General features: G+C 39.5%; 1 protein-coding gene across 1 annotated transcript in view; it reads left to right on the top strand.

Annotated features, from left to right (window-relative positions):
• DTL (denticleless E3 ubiquitin protein ligase homolog) overlaps positions 1 to 13,575 on the top strand; it is a gene marked incomplete at its 5' end in the record, with an annotated part of 42,442 nt that extends 28,867 nt beyond the window's left edge. The window contains 5 exons of the mRNA XM_083379520.1: positions 6,441 to 6,553; positions 8,743 to 8,832; positions 9,479 to 9,614; positions 11,408 to 12,207; positions 13,267 to 13,575. Coding sequence (XP_083235646.1) covers positions 6,441 to 6,553; positions 8,743 to 8,832; positions 9,479 to 9,614; positions 11,408 to 12,207; positions 13,267 to 13,332 — 1,205 coding nt within the window. The 3' untranslated portion in view covers positions 13,333 to 13,575. The remainder of the gene's footprint in view (positions 1 to 6,440; positions 6,554 to 8,742; positions 8,833 to 9,478; positions 9,615 to 11,407; positions 12,208 to 13,266) is intronic.
• Between the last annotated feature and the right edge of the window lie 6,994 nt (positions 13,576 to 20,569).

Genomic DNA, 20,569 nt, shown 5'->3' with positions numbered 1-20,569 from the left:
CATAAAATGGGGCAAAACTCACTTAACAATTGTCTCGCTTAGCAACATAATTTTTGGCTTCAATTGTGGTTGTAAATTGAGGATTACCTGTACTTCCACTGATGCAATCTAAATAAAATATGCATTTTTGTGACCACACCACAGTGCTGTCCCATATTCAAATTTGCAGTTAGCTACTTTTCAATTTTTTCCCTTAAGTGCTATTTACACATCAGATGTCCTTCAAATTGTCTTTCCTTATTTTATTTGTTTCCTAAGTGAAGAAAATTTTAATTTTTCTCTGTAATTTAGTTTTGAAATTTATTCCTATTTTATGATAAGTTATTCCATGTGATTTTGTCTCATTCGCACATTGAAAATTGTTCTCTATTCCTCTTCATCCAAAACACAAATAGAAATATCGAAGAGCACGGAACCCAGGTCCGAATCTTCTGGCACCACATTCAATACTTCTATTTCAATGTGCATGAAAGTAAAAATTTTGAGCTAATTGTGTATCCACCTAACTGTCATTCCATTCAGCCCATATTTAAACAGCTTGATAATCAGAATGCCATGAGGTATTTCGTCGAATTCTTTGCCGATAGGAAGCTTCATCCTGTCTGTGAGCATTTCTGCAATCTGATCAAAATACGATTAGTCTGGCAAAACTGGTTTTCAAAAACCGCGTTCTCATTTCTGGTGCTTATTATATTACTTTCAAGTTGTTTACAGATAAGTCTCTTATCTGCCTCAGAACCTTCCCACCTATCATTGTTATCCTAACTGGTCAATACTTTCCAGCCTCTTCTTTTCCCTTGTTCTGAGCACATTTGCTCTCTTCTCTTCTACTCTGGCCCTTCACCCATTCTCCAGGATATCTAAAATATAATACATGAGGGTTCAGTCAGACAATCAACTACTTCCTTCACTACTCTGGAGATTAGTATTTATTCTAAATTAAGAAATTAATTCAAGATTTTCTCACAGTGTTTCTGTCAAGCTCAAAATTCAGTCTTGCCCTTTTCTTTACCTCCTTGCAACTTCCTAGTAGAACGTATAATTGTTGGAGAAAACTGAATCAAAATAGCTGAGTTTCTGTGTTTTTTCTTTATTGTTATGCTTATTGTCTTCTTCACTTAATAGCAAGTATATCTAGTGCTTTTTTTGTAAAAGAAAAAGGTGCCAGAACTCTCACATTTCATACAACCCGCCCTGCCTACCCTACAAGGTTCCATCCAAAAAAGGTGCCAGAACTCCGTTCTGAGCGTTCTATGAGAAAAAAAGCCCTGAGTATATCAATTCTTTCCCTTTACTTTGAATATATTTAATATTAATTGTTAATTCTTGTTAATTGTAATATTCTTTGTTAAGCTTTTTTTGCTTTTCCTTTCCATTTCAGGGCTATTGTCTATATACTTTTCTTTTATGATCTGCCTTTCCATCATCTACATATGTCCTATTTTTAAATCTTCACTCTTCAAGGGGAGGAGTAATTTGTCTTTGAATATCCTAAAATCTCAATTTATATCATTTTGATAATTATGTAATGTATACAAATAGGGTCATTGGCAATAAAATGTTGATTACCGTATATACTTGAGTATAAGCCGAATTTTTCAGCCCACTTTTTGGGCTGAAAAACTCCACTTCGGCTTATACTCCAGTCAACAAAAAATTTTTACCGAGGACTTGCGCGCGGCCGAGGCTTCGGTGCTTCCCTCCAGAGGAAGAAGGCACTGGATGCGGCCGGCTCTGCGGGGAAGGGGGAGCGGCGGCGGGGGCGACGGAAAAGCCGCAAAAACGGTAGGAGAGATGCTGACTGGCGGCGGCCTCGGAGGAGGCGGAGGGGGAGGAGGGAGGGAAGGGTGACCGGGCGGGGGAGGGGGGAGTGAGCCAGAAGGAAAAGGGAAAGTCATCCCGCAGAGCGGTTGCGAAAAGAGGGAGGAGATAAGCCAGCCCGGTACCTGGATCCGCTTCCTGTGTCTCCTCTGCTCTGCCATGATGTCCCCGTTTTGGTCTCCTGGTGACGTGGGGCTGAGCCGGAAAAGGGGGAGGGGGAGACCGAGGGAGGGAGGAAAGAAGAGAGAGAGAGAGACGAGCTAGCGTCAGCCAGCGGTGTCACGCGGGGCAGCAAGCCATTAGGAGCCCTTGGGGAGGCAGCGCAGTCTGGCCGCTGGGCTTGTGTGTGTGTGTGTGTCCCATCTGCAAAGCTTCCGAGGAAGGAGAAGCGGGATACTGGTTGGGGGGGGAGCGGCAAAAGCGGGGGGGGGAGAGAGAGAAACGGCTCCGCCTTTGGTTCCCCCTCCTAAAGCACAGGGGCGCTAGAGAAAGTTTGGAGTTGGGTAAGGAAGCGCAAAATTCAGGAAGAAAAGCGGGGCGGCAGGCAAACGGGAGACCTGTACAAGGGGGAAGGGGAACTCTCTGCTTTGTGTGTGTGTGTGTGTGTGTGTGTAGCCCATCTGCAAAGCTGCCGAGGAAGGAGAAGCAGGATACTGGTTGGGGGGGGAGCGGCAAAAGCGGGGGGGGAGAGAGAAACGGCTCCGCCTTTGGTTCCCCCTCCTAAAGCACAGGGGCGCTAGAGAAAGTTTGGAGTTGGGTAAGGAAGCGCAAAATTCAGGAAGAAAAGCGGGGCGGCAGGCAAACGGGAGACCTGTACAAGGGGGAAGGGGAACTCTCTGCTTTGTGTGTGTGTGTGTGTGTGTGGCCCATCTGCAAAGCTGCCGAGGAAGGAGAAGTGGAGGAGGCAGTGGCGGCGGAGGCGGCCGCAGCACCGGCAGCCTTCCGCTTTTGCCGCTTTTGTGTGTGCGTGTGTGTGTGTGGCCCATCTGCAAAGCTGCCGAGGAAGGAGAAGTGGAGGAGGCAGTGGCGGCGGAGGCGGCCGCAGCACCGGCAGCCTTCCGCTTTTGCCGCTTTTGTGTGTGCGTGTGTGTGTGTCCCATCTGCAAAGCTGCCGAGGAAGGAGACACACAAAGACACACAAAAGCGGCAAAAGCGGAAGGCTGCCGGTGCTGCGGCCGCCTCCGCCGCCGCCACTGCCTCCTCCACTTCTCCTTCCTCGGCAGCTTTGCAGATGGGCCACACACACACACGCACACACAAAAGCGGCAAAAGCGGAAGACTGCCGGTGCTGCGGCCGCCGCCACTGCCTCCTCCACTTCTCCTTCCTCGGCAGCTTTGCAGATGGGCCACACACACACACACACACACACACACACACACACAAAGCAGAGAGTTCCCCTTCCCCCTTGTACAGGTCTCCCGTTCGCCCGCCGCCCCGCTTTTCTTCCTGAATTTTGCCCTTCCTTACCCAACTCCAAACTTTCTCTAGCGCCCCTGTGCTTTAGGAGGGGGAACCAAAGGCGGAGCCATTTCTCTCTCCCCCCCCCGCTTTTGCCGTTCCCCCCCCCAACCAGTATCCTGCTTCTCCTTCCTCGGAAGCTTTGCAGATGGGACACACACACACACACACACACGCACACACAAAAGCGGCAAAAGCGGGGGGGGGAGAAAGAAACACCTTGTTCTCTCGTCTCAGCGGAGACTTGTTTCGGGGGATCCAACCTCTGTCACCCCCTTCTCTCAGCTGGGCAGCTGACAGAAAGGGGCGGCAGAAGCTGCATCCCCCGAAAGAAGTCTTCGCCGAGAAAATGGGCGCTGAGATTTTCTCGGCGAAGACTCACCTTCTCCCGTTCATCACATTCTTCGGTAAAGAGATTCACTCGATCCATGGTTTCAAGTTTGGGGTAGAGAAATCCCGGTTTGTTTCAAGAAACCGGGGTGGTTTATGAGCCTATAGATTTTAGACTTTGCATCTTGTTTTGCTTCCTCGGTTCCCACGAAGCCCGAAATTCTTTTTTCCCCCCTCTGGTTTCTGCCCAACTGTCAACTCGTGGTAAAACAAACAAACAGAAAGCCCCCCCCCTCTCTCTCTCTCTCTAACAAATTGAACAGGCACCCAAGCTATCAGGTGATGGCGTTCACGCTTGGGTGTTTGCGCGGATCAGAAACGGAAGGAGAAATTCATTTCTGCTTGCAATTCACTATCTCGGGCATCCCTGAGAGAAGAGAGCTTTTAAAGAAGCAGCTGCAAAATTCGTTCATCCTCATCCTCTTCCTCATCCTCATCCTCATCCCCTCTCTCTCTCTCTCTCTCTCTCTCTCTCTCTCTCTCTCTCTCTCTCTCTCTCTCTCTGTGTGTGTGTGTGTGTGTGTGTGGTGTGTTATCTCGAACCAGATGGGATGGCAAAGTCAAATGCAAATGGGGATCTTGCAGATCTTGCCCTGCCTTTCACCCCACGGTTACCTTCTGTTCTTGATGAGCTCACGAGTGCTCAAGGACAAAATAGGGCAGGGCAGAGCCGGCAGTTAAAAATAGGATGCAGATAAAAGGAAAGGTAAGGAGGGGTTCAGGTTGAGAGGAGAGGCTGCATAGCCTTAGTGTAACTCCTGTTTGGGCTGACTGGGTTGCCTCCGATGGGCTCTGACAGTGGAACAGAATGGAATAGAAAATATGGAATGGAATGGAACAGAACGTAGAACAGAACAGAACAGAATAGAATAGAATAGAATAGAATAGAATAGAATAGAATAGAATAGAATAGAAATATAGAAAGTGAATGGAATAGAATAGAATAGAATAGAATAGAAATATAGAAAGTGAATAGAATAGAATAGAATAGAATAGAAATATAGAAAGTGAATGGAATAGAATAGAATAGAGTAGAATAGAATAGAATAGAATAGAATAGAAATATAGAAAGTGAATGGAATAGAATAGAATAGAATAGAATAGAATAGAATAGAATAGAATTATAGAAAGTGAATGGAATAGAATAGAATAGAATAGAATAGAATAGAATAGAATAGAAATATAGAAAGTGAATGGAATAGAATAGAATAGAATGGAAATATAGAAAGTGAATAGAATAGAATAGAATAGAATAGAATAGAATAGAATAGAATAGAAATATAGAAAGTGAATAGAATAGAATAGAATAGAATAGAAATATAGAAAGTGAATGGAATAGAATAGAATAGAATAGAAATATAGAAAGTGAATAGAATAGAATAGAATAGAATAGAATAGAAATATAGAAAGTGAATGGAATAGAATAGAATAGAATAGAAATATAGAAAGTGAATAGAATAGAATAGAATAGAATAGAATAGAATAGAAATATAGAAAGTGAATAGAATAGAATAGAATAGAATAGAATAGAATAGAATTATAGAAAGTGAATGGAATAGAATAGAATAGAATAGAAATATAGAAAGTGAATAGAATAGAATAGAATAGAATAGAATAGAATAGAATAGAATAGAGCTGGAAGGGACCTTGGAGGTCTTCTAGTCTAGCCCCTTGCTCAAGCAGGAGGACCTATACCAGTGGTGGTGAACCTATGGCACGCCTGCCAGAGGTGGCACTCAGAGCCCTCTCTGTTGGCACGTGCGCCACCACCGCTGCCAGCAGCAGGTCCTTGTCGGTTGGTGGACTGGAAGAAAAGGGAGGGGGAAGCATTTTACATGCGTGCATGCGCGCATGGGGCCACGAGCAGGCACATGCTGCAAAGGGGGCGGGGCTAGTGCCTGCGTGATACTCACTAGCCCAGCCCCGTTCTCACGTGGTGCGGTGCCTTGTATCTGCACCCTGCGGTGCGGCGGTTGGCATTTTTGTGCCTTGCGGTACGGTGGCCCATTTTTTGCTCCCCCTTTTTTTTCGTGCCAGAGGCGGCACTCAGAGGCGCCTCCCTGTCCCCTCCCCCGAGGGCACCAGAATGCCGATGCTGCCTTGGCACTTTGTGATAAACAAGTGGGTTTTGGCTTGCGGTTTGGGCACTCGGTCTCTAAAAGTTTCGCCACCACTGACCGATACCATCTCAGACAGGTGAATGTCCAGTCTCTTCTTAAAAACCTCCAGTGATGGAGCACTCTTGATTTCTGGTGGCAAGCTGTTCCACTGGGCAGCTGAGAGAAAGGGGCGGCAGAAGCTGCATCCCCCGAAAGAAGTCTTCGCCGAGAAAATGGGCGCTGAGACGACTCATTCTCTCGCTCAGCGGAGACTTCTTTCGCGAGATCCAGCCTCTGCCGTGCTGCACCGAGAGAACAGCAAGCCGCCCCATTCTCTCGGCAGAGCACTCCACCGCCCCATTCTCTCGGCGGCTTGCCACCCCGTTCTCTCATCTCAGCAGAGACATCTTTCGGGGGATCCAGCCTCCAGCTGCTGCATTTCCCAGCCTCGGCTTATACTCGAGTCAATAACTTTTACCAGTTTTTTGGGGTAAAATTGGGGGTCTCGGCTTATACTCGAGTCGGCTTATACTCAAGTATATACGGTACTCTGCTTGTGAGAGAAATGGTACTAAATGGTTTAGAGCCTTCTCTATGTAAAATATGTAAAGGATTTATCCTCAAATTCAGCTCTCAGTTATATATGGCTTTTTTTTGTTGTTGAATTGCAGTGTCAGTTTTCACTGGACATCAAAATTCCAGTTTCTATGTCAAATCCAGCATTAGCCCAGATAACCAGTTCTTGATCAGTGGTTCAAGTGACCAATGTGCCTATATCTGGAAGGTAAGCAGTATTGGCTCTGACTACAACATTGCTTTGTTATTTCTGTGTTCAGTTTGTGCAGGACAGATGGATATATAGGCGCAGAGGGAAGATAATAAGATTCATTGAACCATGTTTCCAGCATACTGTGCCTAAAGTACACAGCTGTCAAACCTGAATACAAGTCCAGATATAAAACAGAGCTAGCTTCCCTCCTCTACCTTCTCTGTATTTGTAGTTACTGATCTTAAACTGGTTTTAATAGGTCTTTAAAAATCTCTTTTCAGTTCTGTTTTTCAGCAATTAAAACAAGCTGAAAGTTCTTGCTGTATATTTAACAAAAATCTACATTAACCAAAGTTAAATGGTCATAACTGTTTTAAATTTTTTAACCTAATCATTTCCCAAGGTTTATAAACTGAATCCCAATTAGGTTTCTTTCTCTTCCCCTATCTCCGTGATCCTCAGTTTCCAGGAGTTAAGATTTTATTATGATAGTTCAGTCAGAATTTTTAGTAACATTTGCCAGTATCGGCTGGCAGCTTAGAAACTTAGCTTACATGCCAAGCTTTCTTTGGAGAAATGCATATGTTTCAGTGTAATTTTCTCATCCAGTGACATACATTAGGGCATTTCAGATTAACCCATCTAGTAAAAAATAAGGAAAATTAAGTGCTTTCTATTAAATTATATTTCTAAAATAATCCCATATGATAAAAACTCATTTAAACAAGGAGTTGGTATGTTCTTTAGAGCAATCTCCTTTTGTTGTTATACTTGATTCTGTTGACTTAGTATTCAGGAAGCCAAAATGTGCTCCCTAAACATTTTGTAAGAACCCTGAGAAATTGCTGTCTCAAAGTTTGTGATCCCTAGGCTACTTGAATACTAAGATTAATAACATCAAATATCAAAATCTAAATGGCTCTAGGAATGTTTCATCACCACCTAGTTACCAATGTTTGCATATTCCTTCTTATCACAATGTTGCCTCTTCAAAACATTTTCCTGAAAAGGATGGAATTTTCAAAAGCATAAACATTCAGGACAAAATATGAAGCATGAACTGTTTCATGCTAACATCTACATAATTTTTGAGTCATGCAACTTGTTTACTTAAAACATTTACATAGCTGCCTAGCTTAAAAACAACTCTGGGCAGCTTATAACCTATATATATTGGCTCTTCGGCTTTGAAACGGAGATGAGCACCGGCCCCTAGAGTTGGAAACAACTAGCACGCATGTGCGGGGGAACCTTTACCTTTGTTGACGCAGCCTAGGACTCCGTTGACCTTTCAGCAGCTGCAGCACACTGCTGACCCATATACTTAAGCAGTGGTCCAGTATGACACCTAGATCCCTCTCATAAGCACTACTGTTGAGCCAGGTATAGAACTCATTTGAGCTACCATGGTTTTATGCTGAGAATCTGAAAAAAGATAATCACACATATATGTTGATCAATGGACATCACAAGAGATCTGTGTATGTATTTTAAAGATTTTTAATTGATTGAAATTAGAGGTTCAGTGTTCTGCATAATTCATCAACTTACCTTACAATGAAGAATAGGAAAAACTATTTACACTGGGTAAAAAAATGTTCAAAATTTGGCCTGTACAGCATTGGTCTTCTTAGTTTTACCCATAATCTGGCTTTAGCTTTCGCACATTTTGAATATAGAATTTAGCTTACAGATTTACCTACAATGTTCATGCATTTTTTCAGAATGTGTTTGGTTTCTCTACTTCCTTTTATCCTTTAACTAACAATACATGATAGAAGCCGTTCTTTGATAACATGCATCATCTTTCTCTAACCTGAATTCTCTATATTGCACAATTTACAGCTAAGAATGATTGGAGTGGTCCAGCTAATTTGGATGTTAGCTAGGGATGTCTAGATGTCTAGAACGGGGGTCCCCAGCCCCCGGTCCGTGGGCCAGTACTGGGCCACGGCATGCCAGCAACCAGTTTGCACAAATAAGCAAAGCCCCATCTGAGAGATGCAGGCAGCACACAAAACCACACACCCTCCGCTCCGTGGAAATACCTCTCTCCACAGAACTGGTCCTGGTGCCCAAAAGATTGGGGACCTCTGGTCTAGAAGCTCAAGTGTCTTACCTTTGAATTGTGTCCCTTGTGCTAGTCATAAATAAGCAATAATCTTTCCTAATAACTTTTTTTTATTCTTGTTTATTCTATACAGGTATCTGAACCACAACTTCCTCCGATGGTATTTCATGGCCACCTGCAAGAGGTCACTTCTGTTGCCTGGTGTCCATCTGATTTCACTAAGGTTTCTTTCTGGTGTTTTGTCATTTTTAAAGTTCTCTTCCATTTTGCAAAAGTAAAAATGTAACTATTTTCTTTTGCTAATAAGACATGGATGGCTATTTTTAAAGGTTCTTTATCCCAAACATTTGGAATAAATTTCTTATTTCCTTATATATCTCTTCATAATTTTCCTAGAAATCTTTGGCCCTCAAATGGCTTCTCTTACTCCTTTTTACCATGCAGATTAAACGTGTAGATAGAAATCAGTTCTTGTTATATTGTAAAGTATAATGTAATGAAATGGTTGTCTGATCAGAAGTAAGAAGACTTGAGTTTGATAGGACTTCCTAGTGAATGCAGTATGGCTGATTACTTTTTTCTAGGCTGAGGCCTGCATTCCCTCTATATATATCATACATGGGGCATACTGTAAATATCGGCAAGCCTAAGGAAAAAAAATTATGTAGAAATACTGATCCATGAGTTCCATTAATGGGTGATGCTGATGATTTTTAGGGGGTGCTCCTTAAAAAGAAATATCAGTTTCATCCAGTGTAGGTACTGTAAATTGGATAGTAAGGGCCATATGCAACCAGTAATTTGCCCACTCTTACCTTTTGCATTCCATATTTCAAACACTGAAATATTTGTCATGCTGTTTTTTTCAGATTTCCACTTGTTCAGATGACAACACGATCAAGATTTGGCGCTTGAGGCAAAACGCTGAAGAAAAGACCTGGACACACAAAACCAGCTTGGTTGGTTGGACTGATCAAAAGAAAGTAGTGGAACAAAACAAAATAGGTAAGGCCTTGTGAATTAATGATAGCTTTTCTCTCATGTTGATTTAGATCTTAGAAAACTGTTATTTACAAAATAAATGACAAAAGATAATTTATTCCAAATTTTCTCTAAATTCAGCCTGTATGAATTATACAATAATCTGTATGAATTATAAAGAGCATCACTTATGTTGCCATGTGTATATTAATAATGGGAAGAGCTTAAAAGCTGCAATAGGCCCTATTGCAATTCTCATTTGCAACGAATTTGTTGCATGCATTTGCCAAAGTAAAAATTAAAAATATACACAGTCAAAAAGGCAGTAGAAATCAAAGGAATGTGCAGAATTGGGTTTTATAATAAAATATTCCAGGAAATAAAACCTATGTTTCAATTAGTATAAAGATTTCTGAGGTAATTTTGTTAGAAATAGGTTAGTTTAATAATTAATGCAATATTTCAAATTCTAAATCTGATGCTGAACATGTTATAGGACAGGTTGTTTTCAGTATCCTAAATATGAAAGGTTTTACCAATAGTTAACAATTAGTTCTGTCTAAACAAATTCATTGGTGGATGAATAGAATAACAGTTGTAGCAAGGCGTATTTCTTTTGGCCTCATGTGCTTTGCATAAGGAGAATGTCATTCTTAACTCTAGCTTGCAAAGAGGGGTAAACTTACACGGTAAAGAATGTATTGTTAGACATTAGTCTTTAAACTTAGTGTTACAAGAGTGTCTTCTATCTATTGACTGCAACTCACAGCACAATCATATGTGATAGATTTCTTTTATCTCTCATTTTCAATGAAGTTCCCCCAAAATGAATTACGTTGGTATCTCTGAGTGAGCTTTGCAAATGACATATTTCTAGCTGTAGGAATGGCAGTAAATTGTTCTGTAAACATAAAATTCCTATGCAGGAAACCTGCAGAACAATAGGAGGGTATGTGCCAGTTCTCTTTCATGCTGCGAGTATCTCACGTGCACATATACATCATTGTTCTCCTAGGAAACTTTAACGGAATCACTTCCTATTCCCATAGATAAAGAAGGATATTTAATCCTTTGGTCTGCAAACCGCAAGTGATGTGCATGCTGCATCTTTATAAAGTTGGCAGTAGTATTATATAAAATGTCTTATCATCTTATCCTCCTTCATTTTCTCCTGAAACAGCTTAGAAATGGGAAAGGACGTCCGTGAACTTAGCAAACATAAGCAGGCTTCCTTTTGAGACTTTGGTTCTTGAATACAAAGCATATGCTAAATGCATAAAATAGTTATTTGCCCTGATTCATACTGTCTTAACCCCAGTTCTATTTCAGGGTTGCCTAGATAAAAGCATGCAAGCTGTTGGTACTACCTCCCCCCTCCCATTCCCTGGCACAGACAGTGGTACTGTGGCTGCTCAGGAATTACACATGCACAAACTTTGCTAACAGGCTTTCTGAGATCTTAATATTTGGGAAAGGCAAATTCTGCAAGCAAAAGGAATTCCTTGAGCAGGGCCTTTGTTCTTTGTGCAACTGCCTGATCTTTTCAGACTTTATCATTTTGTATCTTGTCTTTTACCACAAAAACCCTTGCCAAGATGCACTGAATTTTCCTAGAAGTAAAGTATTTCCAAATAACTTTATATACATTTTCCTAAGTAGCAATTCTCAAGTTGCCTACTACGAAAACACAGAAAAAAACCCCTTCAAATCTGAGTCATTCAGATTCTAAATATTTAAATATGTCTAGTGTGCAACCTTGCTGTATTTTTTCCTCATGTTACTTTATCTTCACTAAAGCTGCTTTGTTTTCCTTTCAGAAGTTCTTGGCAGCAGGCATGGGACTCCACCTAAAGTTCTTCCAATAGGCAGCCCTCTTATTTCTTCACCACAGCCAGCTGCTTGTGCTCCAACTTATACAGGAGACCTTCCACTTCCTACCAGCACACCATCATCATCATCATCTGCTAGAACACCAATTTACACCTTTACTCCTGCAAAACGGAAAGTTACTTCAAGCACTCCTTCAACTACGTCAATTCAGCAGTGGGTTACAAAGACTCCAAATTCATCTCCACCTATAAAGGAAACAAAGGTAGTTTCTTCACAGATAGCTGCAGCAGATATTCCTGACACTCCCTTTGCTTCCAGGTCACCACACTTGAGGTCAGAAACACGTGCCAAGAGAAGGTTAGAATCCAGTAGGGAAGAAAACACGATGTGTCTCAAAAGCTGCAACTGTATGACTGAACTTCACCCAAAGTCTAAGAAATCCAGACTGGAATGGTTCACTTTGGCAGCAGGTTCAAAGTCTTGTAGTAGAGACTCCCCTACTCTTAATGAAGAAGTGCAGAATAGGCAAAGCTTGAAAGAGCCCTTTTCCCCTAGCAATCCTTGTTCTTCTGCCACCTGTCTAAATTTTCCACATCTTACCAAGACAACTTGTGAGAAGATGGTTGACAAGGAGAATGGTTCACCGGACAGAAGAACCTGGCTGTCTGACTTGGGAAATAAATTACGAACTAACAAGATGAATAACTCAAGTGGGTCGTCCTCATCATTACGGAACTCAAGCACAAAACGAATGGAAGCTAGGACAGGAGCTACATCACCAGGGCCCGTAAGTAAATTACACAGGATTGCTAAAACACCTTTGTCATTTTGGTCAAAATTCTTCTTACAAGCATTACATATTATAGTAAAAGCTATAACAAGTAGCAAAAGAGTTTCTTTGTTATAAAAAGTAGGAAGAGAGGACTAAAACAATGTCAAACTAAGTCAGTATTGTGTAGCCAAAGAGCATCACTCTGGTACATAACAGGCAAAGATGGGGAAGTGGCCCGTGCTTGGGAGATAGTTTGAAGAATCTCTAATACTGATTTATGAAGTAGGGATACTCAATTGTCAGAAATTGAGTTTCTCAGTTTCCAAAACTGAGAACTAAAGTATGACCAGAACTTCTGCCTCCTACGTAGCCCAACTTGCACTGCAGGCCAGTTTTTCTAAGCAACACATGTTTGTACATGTAGAAATACGGAATTTCTACTCTTTTATGTACAGAGTCTGGATAAATTTTATACTTGCTGTCTTTTGTTCTACTTTCTGAAACTAATGGTCAAGCTGTATAGCATAAATCTATAATGGTATAGAGATGATGTTTTTCTTTATTAAGATGTAAGGCTAGTAAAGATTTAATAAATGTACTATTGTTGTTTTTTAATCCTGCCCCACATTCCAAGCAGAAAAATACGGTAGTGTGATTTGATGTTTTGCTAGAATGCTCCTTTGGGAAAGGAGGATTTGGTTTCTGTCCATCTCTTTTTGATAATGGATAGATCTGATACTGTTTATCACTTTCACATCGTGTTACTAGATGTGTACAAACAAACAGCCATCAGTGTGTTGCTTTAATTCCTGCACTAAGTAGGAAGTTGACTTCAATAGTGAAGTCTATTGTATAAGTCTATTGTATAAGTCTTAGGCTGATTTAGACTACCCTGCTATTATGACTGCTTATTAACCTTCTGGCTACATAAGAATTCATGTATGTTAATTAGCTAGCTGCTAATATAGAGAAATTGATTAGAATGACTATGGAAAGGACGAAACTGTAAAGATGAGACCTTTTATGCTGATAATTATATTTGACTAGATATTTCTTTTGTTTTTAATCTTACAGATTATAACTACAATAACAATGAGGAAGATTTGTACATACTTCGAGAGAAAGTCACAAAAAAGCTAAAGAACTTTGTTTTAAGTGTACCTTAGTGCTGAAACACGCTTTTTATTAATCCAGCTGGATTTAGTTTTATCCACAAAAAAGATACCCATGCATCTTAATTAAAACTAATACTTCCTTTTTTTATTTTTTTCTATTTACCATCTTGCATTTAATTATTTAGTACACTAATTAAATGGAGAAATAGGCTCAATGGATGAAACAGCCAATCCCTTTGATTGTAAGATTTAAGTTTATTTTTTCTATGGTAAATTGTAGAAAATATTTTTTCAACCCTTTTTTGAATATACTTGTATCTATTTGAATGTACTTTTAATTGCTAAATTAGCACATAATGCTAAAGAAAAACGGAACCATCCATTCAAGAATGCTTTACTTGATCTGCCTTACACTAAAGGAAATGCCTTTATTTTGTGCTTCACAGTGTCCCATTGTTGTACTGGTGTAAAAATATTTTCTGATAAAGTACATTTTTCTTAACATTGTAACTCTTTTTCTTCTTTTGCAATGAAGCAGATAATAAACAGGAGAGACAAAAATGTACTGTACGCTCCTGAACAAAATCTGACACTTGAATTCTGAGGCAAAGTGGTGAAAGCTAAACTTTTGGCTAGATGATTGTTTTGTATTGAGTGTTTACCTTTTCATAGTACAGTCAAATTCCTAAAATTGATATATGTTGCATCACATTAGGAATATATAGGTCTTTAACTGCAAGAAAAAATAGCGTAATTTCATATCAAGTGATAATGTAGGCCACGGGTGTCAAACTCAATTTCATTGAGGGCTGCATCAGCATTGCGGTTGCCCTCAGGGGGCTGGGTGGGTATGGCCAGGGTGGGTGTGGCCTACTGGGTGGGTGTAGCTAGAGCGTATGGCCTACTGGGTGGGCATGGCCAGCTCTACATCGTTTGCATCAAGGCTGCCTATGGGGGCCTGGGCAGGAGTGGGACAGATCTGAGAGTCTCTGGCAGAAGGAGAGTCTCTGGGCAAGTGCCAAGGCAGTGGGGGTCCGTTCCCTCACTGTTTCCAGGATGGCTTCGCGGGCCACATGAAACCACTTCGCGGGCCGGATCTGGCCCCCGGGCCTTGTGTTTGACATGTCTGATGTAGGCAAACAAGTCAATAAATGAACAATTCCCAAGGTCATTTAGTCATTGGCTCACTACAGAAAGTAATTTTATCTTCTTTTAATAGATTTGTTTTAAATATCTCCCTATATGTACTGACTAGTGACTGCTAATTCAGATCATATCCATATTAATCGTGTGCATGGATGTGCTGAGAGTCTGTATTCACTTGTGCTCTGCTCTCACACAATTGGTATATATACAAGATATACACACACACACACACACACACCTACTTAAGCTAATGTATGTACTACATGTGCTTTGTTTAAATTCACTTGGGCTGCAGTTTATTAGATTACAGATTTGAGAGGACCCTTGTATTTGTTACAAGTGGTTTTACACCTGTCATCCCTCTAAAATTTATTTCTGTATTGGTGCAAGATGCATTTTGTAATTTACAGCTCTGCAGGCTGTTCCCATTCATTTGATTTAGAAGTAAATCATCTACTATGTCGATGATGCAGTGTAACCTCATCTTTTTCCTCTTTTCTAAGAAAATGTGTTCCAAGATGATTAAATTGATTACAAGAAATTTGACACGGTTGTATTATTGTTTTACATTTGCAAACTGGAAGAACTAAAATATTTTTAAAAGGAGATTCTGTGTGTAAAAGATTAGGTTGGCATCTACCTACATAGAAAGAAGATACAATCTGCCCCCAAATGCCCATATTTCTTTTGCATGTGAAACTTTTTCAGACTCCTTATTAAAAAAAACATTAGGAAAATAAGACAGAAGTTTGTCTACATTTGTTGAATGTTTGGCTTGATAGGAGCGTACTAGGCTATACAATCCCTGTTTCAACTGCATGTCTGCACAGGTTTTGTTATATTTGTTTTCCATTTCTCCTCTAGTATTACTCCAGTAGCATTATTCAATTAAATTGCTTATGTACTTTAGATTAAACACTGATTGACATTGGTACTGAACTAAACTGTATGTATAAGGTAATCAGGTAAAAACTCAACTGAGTTTTTTTCTCACATTTTCTGTGTGACATTATTTCTGGCAATTTTTAAGGGCCCTGCTATAAGGCCCATGTCATCAAGTTTAAGAAAAAAGTGGGATATATTTCTACTGTCATTTATAAACCTCATCTGTAAGCATTGATTCGACCTTATATTTGCCTGACCTCCTAGGCATATTCATTTGTCTACCTATAGGAAGCGGCTGTGTGTGACATTTGCAGGTGTGCTATTGGAAGAATACCATTACTGGTTTTTTTTTACTACATACATATATAAAGGGAAAAATAACACAAATGATATAAGTACGGGGGAATTAGTTTGCTAAATGTCTGGAAAGTTGTTTCTGAGAATTCTGATTGGAAGAGTATGAGAGGTAAGCAAAAGGAGGGAAGTGAAGTGTTACTGTATGTCAGATAAGGGATATGCAGGCCATATTTTTGGTGTTTAGATGGTCATTGAAAAAAGTATATAAATATTGTATGCCTGTTGAGTCAGAGAAAATGCACTAAAACTTTAATGGAATTTAATTGTGGAAAGTTTTGCATGAACGTGGAGTTGCTGAATACAAAAATAAAGGACCATGATACAAGTACAGATAAGCCCCAAGTTATGAGCTGGTTCAAAGTTATGCAACAAGCGCTCCCTATATCATAGCCTGAGTGAGGGGTTGTTAGTTCTAGGGATCTTTGTCTTATCTAATCTAATCCCATCAGCTCTAAACTTCCTGGTGCCAGTATTTCTGAAAGGATTATCATATCTGCATTTCTACAGAGCTGGTTTCTGCTTGTCGGGGGTGGGGTGGGGGGTGGGGGCTGATTTCCCACACATTTATATGTGTGTGTTATGTATGTGTACACTTTTGAGAGCAGGCGACAGAATTTCATTTTTTATGTGTGCCCACAGTAAAAAAAATAACCTAATAAAGGTTATCTTATCTTACATGTATAAGACACTAGACTGGGGAAAGCTGGCCTATTTCAACTATCAGAAACTCCTCAAAGTCTCACTAGAGCTCTTCCCATTACCTGCTGCTTGATTTGTTCCATGTGAGGTGATAGAGATAGAACAATGTTCCTTGACACATATCTTCACTGCGACTACTGTCTCTCCCCAGTCAATTTAACTGCTAGGGTTGTCTAAAGACTGATATCTATGAACTGATCTTAAGCTTACTCGAGTCTCAACAAAGCTTATAGATATAATGAAGTGTCCTTGCATATTATAGCATTAGGGGTTTTTTTAGCAGTCAGTATTCTACTTTTTCTACCACTGATTTCAGTGGAAGTATAACTAACTCTTCTGGCTAGTCGAAACTTGGGCAGTGTTTCCAGAAGAGGAAATTTCCAAGAGAGTCTTCAAAAAAGTTTCCAAGAATGAATAATGGATTTTTCTGCAATTGGAGAATAGAATAGAAGAAAGAGATAAGCTGTTGAATCTCTTTTGACTGTATTTTTTGGGGTGGGTGGGAGGAAGGTACAATTTGTAGAGGACAATATTATAACATAAAACAGTAGAAAATAGTTGTTTATTATTGATTAATCTCCTAGAATTTACAATCCTATGAGATTAAAAACATTTCATAATAAATACCTCTGAGCACGTGCAAAATAGTTGGTATGTTTCCCATGAGCTACGGAAATTTGGATTCTAATATATCTTTCCTTATCAATCTGATGTAAAATATATGTTGGAATCAGGATTAGGATTGTAGCTTCCTTTTCATCCCAAAACAGGACAGTATTATGAATAGAAGTTTGTACTTACATCAAGACAAATATTGCATGTGATAAATGCGAAAAGAAACTAATCCTGACGCTAAGTCTCCATGGACATAACATTGTGTGCATGTACAGGAATGTTGTCTCACCAGCCAGGCGAAACCTTACAAGCAAACTATGCAAGTCTGAGTGTTATTTACAGGCTGTATTTCAGATCCTTGAAGAAAGGATCTGAGCTGTCATTGTGGTCTATTGCATCTTATTCTTTTTAATACTGATTAATTTGAAATAACAGCTTCACAGTGTTTCTGCTCAGCCACACTTACATGTTCTCTTTGATCCATCAATTGCCTAATATGAAGATGGCCATTTTGTTTATTGTTCAATTCAAAGCTAAGTCAGTAGATTGTCCTTTCTTCAAGGTATCCCTTATTTCAAGGGTATATAGAATAATGTTAAGAAGCACAGGAAGGGTCAGCAACAGCTTCAGTATCACCCATCATCTGGTCTACAGTCTAAAGAGGCCTATTAGTTTCTTACCACAATCTTACCCACTTATAAAATGCATGAAATTTCCATTTAAATAATTTCTAGCATGCTTCACTTAAAATTAACATTGGGTGAGTATGAAGGAGAAATAAATGAACTTTTTTATGTTATGTATTTCCAATTTTTTATCAATGTAGAAATAACTACAAGTGACACCAACTCAGGGATCCTTGTTGTTCATCCACAAATAAAGCATTGTTTTCTTATCTATGCCAAGGTCATGTCTCTTGTTTTTTTTTAAAAAAGAGTGCTTTGTAGTGCATGAGGGCATGTACATATCTGCCATTCATGCAGCTAATTCTTTTACCAGGATCACATGGCTGTTACATGTCCAACCCTGGGAAAAGACAAGCTGCTTTAAAGAGTTGTTAACTGCTTCTAGGTTAATATTCCTTCATGTTCCAAAGTACTTTTCCATATTATTTCTAAAGCAGTAATTTATTTATTTTTTTGCTTTGGAAACAAACATTTCTTTTTCTATAAAGCACAGTTTGGTGTAGTATTTAAGGTGCTGGCTTAGAAACCAGAAGACTGAGTTCTAATCTCTCCTTAGGCATGAAAGCCCAGTTGAGGTGCCTTTGGGTTTCCCCACAACAAGGTTGTTGTGGGGAAAATAGGAGAAAGGAATATGCTCGTTGACCACCTTGAGTTATTAATAAAATAATGAATGCAGGATATAAATACATGATCTAAAATTTAAGGTTTAAGTTGCATTTAAAACACTGACCAAACCGTCTTAAATTTATAATTGCTATTCAGAAGAGCTTCAGGAGAGCAATACTGGGTGAAACTGATAACTTTATCATTAGTTAGCAAGTTTTAAATTATATGTTGATGGCTGCTGTTCACCCTGATCTTTCAAATAAAGTACAATTACACTCTTCAGCTCCCTATACTATATCTATTTATCAATTAAATTGCTACCCATCTCATGGCTCAGGCAATTTTAACAGTTTACATTTAAGCAAATGTAGAACAGCCTTTTCTAAAGCTAGATTAAATCTATTGCTGTCGAGTAAGTTGTACAATAGATTTCAAAGTATTACCATCTCTCAAAAATGTCTGTGTAGTGGTATTGATCTTGAAACTGATCATATTTATTGTATTATGAATTTTTGTAGGATAATATCTGGCCTATTTTAAAATCAAGACCAGGAAGATATATTTTCAAATATATTAACATTTTACACTCAGATAAAAATGCTCAAATTATAGTACTCACGGTCACATTTTTAACTATTAATAAAGGCTTTTGTATACAATGCAGTAGTTGCAAAAAGTTCATGACAATAAACACTGCTTTCATTTTTATTACATCAATAAATATTCAATATATTGTCATGCAAATACAGCAGATTCTTGCTTCATTGCCATAGTTGCCTTATGGACCCAACCTACAAGCATGGGAAAATATCCCCAAAAGATCCTGGTGACAGTATTAGAAATAATCTGTTAGGCTATTAAGAGCAGCCCATAAATACCTACTAGGTCCTAGTACTATAAAGTTAGCATGTTATGATCAATAGCCTTTGCAAGATCAACAAAACCCTATCTCGCTGGCAATAAATTGCATTTATGGTTGTGAAATATGATTTGGTAGATGAGTAGTCTGGGCTTTGCAGCTACAGATAGCAAGGACTTGGCTTTCCTGGAAAAGGCTCAGCACATTGGCAGAATTGGCTTTCTTCTAAATCCTGTTAATGGTTTTTGTCCTTGGTCACAAACCTTTCTACATGAGGTGAGTCTGAATGAGTCACCATTTTTCACTCTAGTCAGGCTTCTCAGAATTAGAATAAAATGAAGGCTGAGGGAGCCTTGCATGACATTCTGATGATGTTGGAAGGAAATTTGTTTGTTATATATATATATATATATATATATATATATATATATATATATATATATATATATATATATATATATATATATTTGTCTTATATATTGTTTGCCCATATATTTGTCTCGTCTAAATGAAGTCTTCATGAAGTGCTGTAAGGAGCCCAAGGGTCATGGCAGGCAAGCTGTAAAGCATTTCATCTGCAATTGCAGGAAATATACATATTTTAGTCAAGGAAAACTCGACTCTCCCCACATAAAGAGGCTTTCCTTTATCTAAGGCCTGTCTTGCTTTCCAATACATTTCCTTTTTGTTGCCAGGCAACACATTCTATGTGGTGAGTGAATGTTGTGTAACCTCTCCAGTTCTGCTTTTATTAGAAGAATATGCACCTTGGCCAAAAATGGATTTTTCCACTTTTTGTAGGCAAATGTACTGGAAGAAAACAAACCCAGAAACTCTTTTTTAAAATAGATCCTAAACATTTTAAACAACTACTCAACAGAAATTGGCGACTGCCAGTGGCCTGTGTTTTATACCCTTTCTGCCTTTGAATTTCTGTCAGTCCAAAAGGACATTTGTTTTTCCTGGAATTTGTGCAATCTGTTAAAGTAGAATAAATATGTTTAAACGTTATATTTGTGTGCTTGGGCTCTACTAATGTAGTGCTTGTAGAGGATATCTTCCCATTCAGTATTACGTGACTGGCATTGTAGGAAGTCATCACCCCTTCTAGAGAAGAAAATACTTTGGGGAATATTAAAAAGGCAGAATATTATATTTCCTCAAAGGAATATTGGAGAAAAAAATCTTAAGAGCAGCCCCTGCCCCCAGCAAAAACTCATGAGGCCAGCCCTTTAGAAATGCAGGAAATCCATGCAGGAAGACTGGGGCCAGGAAGCTTGGAGCTGATGGGATTAGAAAGACAAAGATCCCTAAAATCTACATCCCCCACCCAAAATCTAATGACATGACCTTTAGGACGTAATAGGATTAGCCTACCACCATTAGAATACTAAAAGGGCACACTGAAC

This window comes from Vipera ursinii (genome assembly GCF_947247035.1).
Source record: "Vipera ursinii genome assembly, chromosome: 1".
NCBI classification, from domain to species: Eukaryota; Metazoa; Chordata; class Lepidosauria; order Squamata; family Viperidae; genus Vipera; species Vipera ursinii.
Note: the sequence above shows the minus strand (reverse complement) of the source record. Positions and strands in the feature narration are given on the sequence as shown.